Source organism: Elephantulus edwardii, unplaced genomic scaffold (genome assembly GCF_000299155.1).
Source record: "Elephantulus edwardii isolate Elephantulus edwardi_28Jun2011 unplaced genomic scaffold, EleEdw1.0 scaffold00185, whole genome shotgun sequence".
NCBI classification, from domain to species: Eukaryota; Metazoa; Chordata; class Mammalia; order Macroscelidea; family Macroscelididae; genus Elephantulus; species Elephantulus edwardii.
This window is the reverse complement of record NW_006399935.1, coordinates 2,611,379-2,615,901: the sequence shown is the minus strand read 5'-3', so window position 1 is coordinate 2,615,901 and position 4,523 is coordinate 2,611,379. Positions and strand designations below refer to the sequence as shown.

At 40.4% G+C, this 4,523-nt stretch overlaps 1 protein-coding gene across 3 annotated transcripts in view; it reads left to right on the top strand.

The window, feature by feature from the left end:
* VAV1 (vav 1 guanine nucleotide exchange factor) overlaps positions 1-1,854 on the top strand; it is a 140,790-nt gene extending 138,936 nt beyond the window's left edge. For all 3 annotated transcript variants that reach the window (XM_006896348.1, XM_006896347.1, XM_006896346.1), the window contains one exon: positions 1,801-1,854. In XM_006896348.1, coding sequence (XP_006896410.1) covers positions 1,801-1,854 — 54 coding nt within the window. The remainder of the gene's footprint in view (positions 1-1,800) is intronic.
* The last annotated feature ends 2,669 nt before the right edge of the window (positions 1,855-4,523 follow it).

The following is a 4,523-nucleotide window of genomic DNA, read 5'->3' as shown; positions in this document are numbered from 1 at the left end:
TGGTGCTGGAGAAGAGTATTGAATGTACCATGGACTGCTAGGAAAACAAACAGATTTGTCCTGGAAAGGGTTAAACCGGGTGGCTCCTTGGAGGCAAGAATTCTGAGGCTCCGTCTAACATACTTTGGACATGTTGTAAGGAGAAGAACATCATGCTTGGGAGGGTGGAGGGACAGCGCAGGAGGGGAAGGCCCTCTATGAGGTGGATTGATTCAGTGACTGGGGTAATTGGGAAGGGAGTGTCAGAGACAGTGAGATTGGCACAGGATAGAGCAGGGTTTATGGCTGTTTTACATAGGGTCACTATGAGTCGCAAGGTACTCGACAGCACACAACAACAACAACAACAACATACCGTCACTAGGAGTCAGAATTGACTTGATGGCAATTATTATTATGACTTTTTAATAGTGTTGTGTTTCAAATACTCCTGTACACTCTGAGGACTCAGTGAGGAATAAGACAAAGCTCACTAATAAAACAATTATTTGTTTAAAAAAAAAAAGACAAAACTCCCTGCCTTCTTGGAATGCATGTTGTGGTATAGGAAACAGACAACATACATAGTAACAAGTAAATATATGTAATAATTTAGATGGTGATTGTTTTAGTTAGCTAGTGTTTCTGTAACAGAAATACCACAAGTCAATGGTTTTATTAAAAAAAATTATATTTTCACTGTTTAGGAGGCTAAAGTCTAAACTGAGGGCACAGTCCCTAGAGGAAAGCTTTCACTTTGTGTCAACTTTAGGAGAAAGTCCTTGTTCCTTTAAAGATCTGTGGCCTGGTGTCCCTTGGAGAGCCCTGTGTGTCCTGGGCTCCCCAGTGTTGAGAAGTCCACAGCACAGGGACCTGGATCCAAGAGACAGTCTCTGCTCCTGCCTCTTCTTCCCTGGTGGTCCTGAGATCCCGTTCACTCTGTCACTTCTCTCCTTTTTTACTTCTTATAAGATAGAAGGTCACACTTTGGGGACACTGCTGGCTTTGAGTCAGAGCTATGACCGGATTAATTATATTGCATTCCTCCCCTCCCCCACCTCGAGTCCTTGTACATCATATCAGGTCTGATCACATCAAAACATGTCAACTGATCTGTAAGGATGACCACATCAGTCTAGAACTGTGACATTACATTAACCCACTGAGAATCATGGCTCTGCCAAACTGACACATAATTTTTTTAAAAATTTATTTTATTAATTTTAATTAACATTTACAGAGGTTTTGGATTTTCATTCATTCATTGTTGCATTTTTTTCTTAACCCCCCTCCCCCCACTTCGCTCCTCTCTTTTAAAAGCAAAAGACAAAGTTCTTCGTTGGTATACAATCCCCCTGGCCCCGACCTTGCCCACCCCCACCCCCTAAATGCACTCCACTTTGCAACCTTAATTCTGGATTCCTGTGATAATCATAATATGCTATCATACATGTATCACTTTTAAACTGTTCTCTCCCTCATCTGTTTCAATTCAGTATACATCATCTTTGAGGGACATATTTCAATCTATGACAGTGATAAATGCTGTGGGAGGAAGAGAAAGTAACAAAGGAAAAGGGAATATTATGGGTTGTTGTGTGGTGCTTGAAATATTAAACAAGATGATTGGGAAGGCATGAGGTTATAAATAGAGCTGTACAGGAGATAAGGGGTCAGATGTACGTCCATCTAGAACATGGGCTTTCTTGGCAGAAGGACCTACAGGTGTAATGGCCCCGAGGTGGCAGCCTGCCTGGTGTGTTGAGGACAACAGGAGACTTATGCAGAAGTGGCCCTGATCATTTCCTCTTCTTTTTCCAGATTGGCTGGTTCCCCTCCAACTATGTGGAGGAAGATTACTCGGAATACTGCTGAGGCCTAGCACACTGGCAGACATGAGCGACTCCAGGTTCTGAGCCCAGAATGGGCAGGCATTGAGGACAGGGGCTTTGACGGGTCCCAGTGAGCCGAGGGCTCGGAGTGGACTGTGGAGGGCCAGAGCCCAGCTGGATAGGGTTCTGGAGCCTTGGTTAATTTATCACACGCTTGGATCCCTCAACAAGAAGGGGCATAAGACAGTCACTCTTAATAAAGTGATGAATGAATGGAATGATGTAATTCAGAAGGACCTGGAAAGAGAATCAAGGAGCGGGGGAGGGAGTTGGGACAGAGACCAAAACCCACTCTTCAACCCCTACCTCCCAACTTTATCACCTTTCCCTGCCATTTTGCAGTTAATACTCAAAGAAAGAAATGGAATTCTACACATCAAGAAAGAATGTTCCACTCACAGATTCAAGATTACTAACATTTAACTATCTTCACCTCCACACTCCCTCCAATAATAGAATTTAATTTCTATTTTGACTCCCTTCTTCCCTCTTGCCAGCCGATTCTGGTCTCTGGTTGACCAACCTATCCCATGGTGCCCTGGATAAAAGATCTAGCAATCTACCTACATAAAGGCTTTTATTTTTAGTAGCTGTCAAGTTGATTTTAACTCAAGGTGACTCCAAGTGTATAGAATAGAACTGCACCTTAGAATCTTCAAGGCTGTGACATTTTGGACATATACTACCAAGGTCCTGTGGGTGGATTTGAACTGCCAGCCTTTTGGTTACTAAGCAAGTGCTTAATCATTTCTTCCCCCAGAGCCCCCATAAAAATTATAGGCAAGAAAACAGCATGGATCATTTCTACTCAGTATCACGTGGAGTTTCCATAAATTGGAATGGATTAGATGAGCTTTTAATCTTAATGAGTGGTAAAAATGTTACATGAGTTGAGTTGGGTCTCTTCATTCAATTCTCCCCAAGATTGTGTTTCAATTCCAGGGACCTTGACACTAGAGGAGACAGCTGGTCCTTGTTATAATCAGTCACACTCTCACCTGCTGGGATGATTGTTTCTGTTGGACTATTGGACTCTTCATCTGGTTTACGTTCCTCTTGGTTCATGCAAGACATCTGTTTTCCCTTAAATGGCCAGTCATGTGGATGGGGAGACTGGGCATCTTGTTCTTCCTAGGGTAATCCTGGCTATAGTAATGATTAATTATGATTAATGAGTATCTCAGTTCTCCAAATGTCCTAAAATCAATCACAAGTTACATAATTACTGTGTTAACTGGATTCTTAGTTTCCACAGAAAGATGCCACAAGTGGGTGGCTTTAGTTTATTTCCATACCTGAGTCCTTAGGGGTGCAAATGGTTAGTGTGCCCAACAAAATGATACTGTGTCATAGTTCTTACTTCGTTAGGGTATATACCTATTAGTGGATTTCTGGACTAAATGATAATTCTATTTCCAATTTCCTGAGACAATTACAACTGAGCAGATACACAACCATGTTCATGGAATTGTTTTTCACAATAGTGTAGAGATAGAAAGAAAACAAGTATCCATCAATGGATGAATGGATAAAGAAACTATGGTACAGTCACACAATGGAGTACTATGCAACACTAAGAGATGATAAAGAGTTCACAAAACACTGCTTAACACGGATGATTCTAAAGAACATTATGTTGAATACAGTAAGTCAGTCACACTAGGACAAAAATATGAGACCATTGTTATAAAAAAAATGTAAGGAAAGGTTATCACACAGAACAATTCTTGAATGACTGCCAGGGATGGGAAGAGAGGGAGAGTGTAATAAAATCAATAAACAGGTAATAGATATATATTAAGAGGAGCAAAAGGAAAAGCCATATGAAATAAGGGGATGATTAGTCCAACATCACTAAGCAAAGACACGACACAAAGAAGTATAGAAAGATTAGTGGAACTCAGAATTACTGGGATGAAGTAGGAAAATATGATTGCCTTGTGGGTAACGAAATTAATCTTCTGAAACAAAATGTGTATACATGGCTGAACGAAAAATTAATTTGCTTTGTAAACGAACTCAAATTACAATAAAAAAGAGGAAAAAAAATCCCAACAAACCAAACCATCAGTTTGCTGACGAAGGTCTATGTGATTCAAGTCATAGTATTTTCAATCACAGCATATGGTGGCCTAGTGGCAAGAAGCTGTGTTATAATCCCAAAGGTACACAGTTCGAAGCTATCAGATGCTCCGTGGGAGAAGGATCGGCATTCTTCTCCTGGGCAATTAACTGCCTTTGAAAACCTGCTGGAGGGTCAGCTATGGGTTGGTTCTGATTCTATGGTATGCAGCAACAACATATGCAAATGAAGTTAGGCATTTAAAAGGAACACTGAAGAAAGAATGAATGTATTTGCATTGTGATGTTGGTGAAGAATATGGAATACCACAGACTGTCAGAAGAATGAACAAGACAGTTTATAAGAAATACAAATAAAAGGCTCCTTAGACAGGATGGCAAGATTTTTTTTTTGGAGCTATAGTCACATTTATTAGCACAAAATTGATTTACAAAACTCAAGGAGGGCAAGGAATTCCTATGAACTGTAAATTAGTAAATTGCTTTTTTTATTAAATTTTATTAGTTTTAATGAACATTTACAGGGATTTTGGGTTTTCATTCCTTCATTGCTGCACCATTCTCTCTACC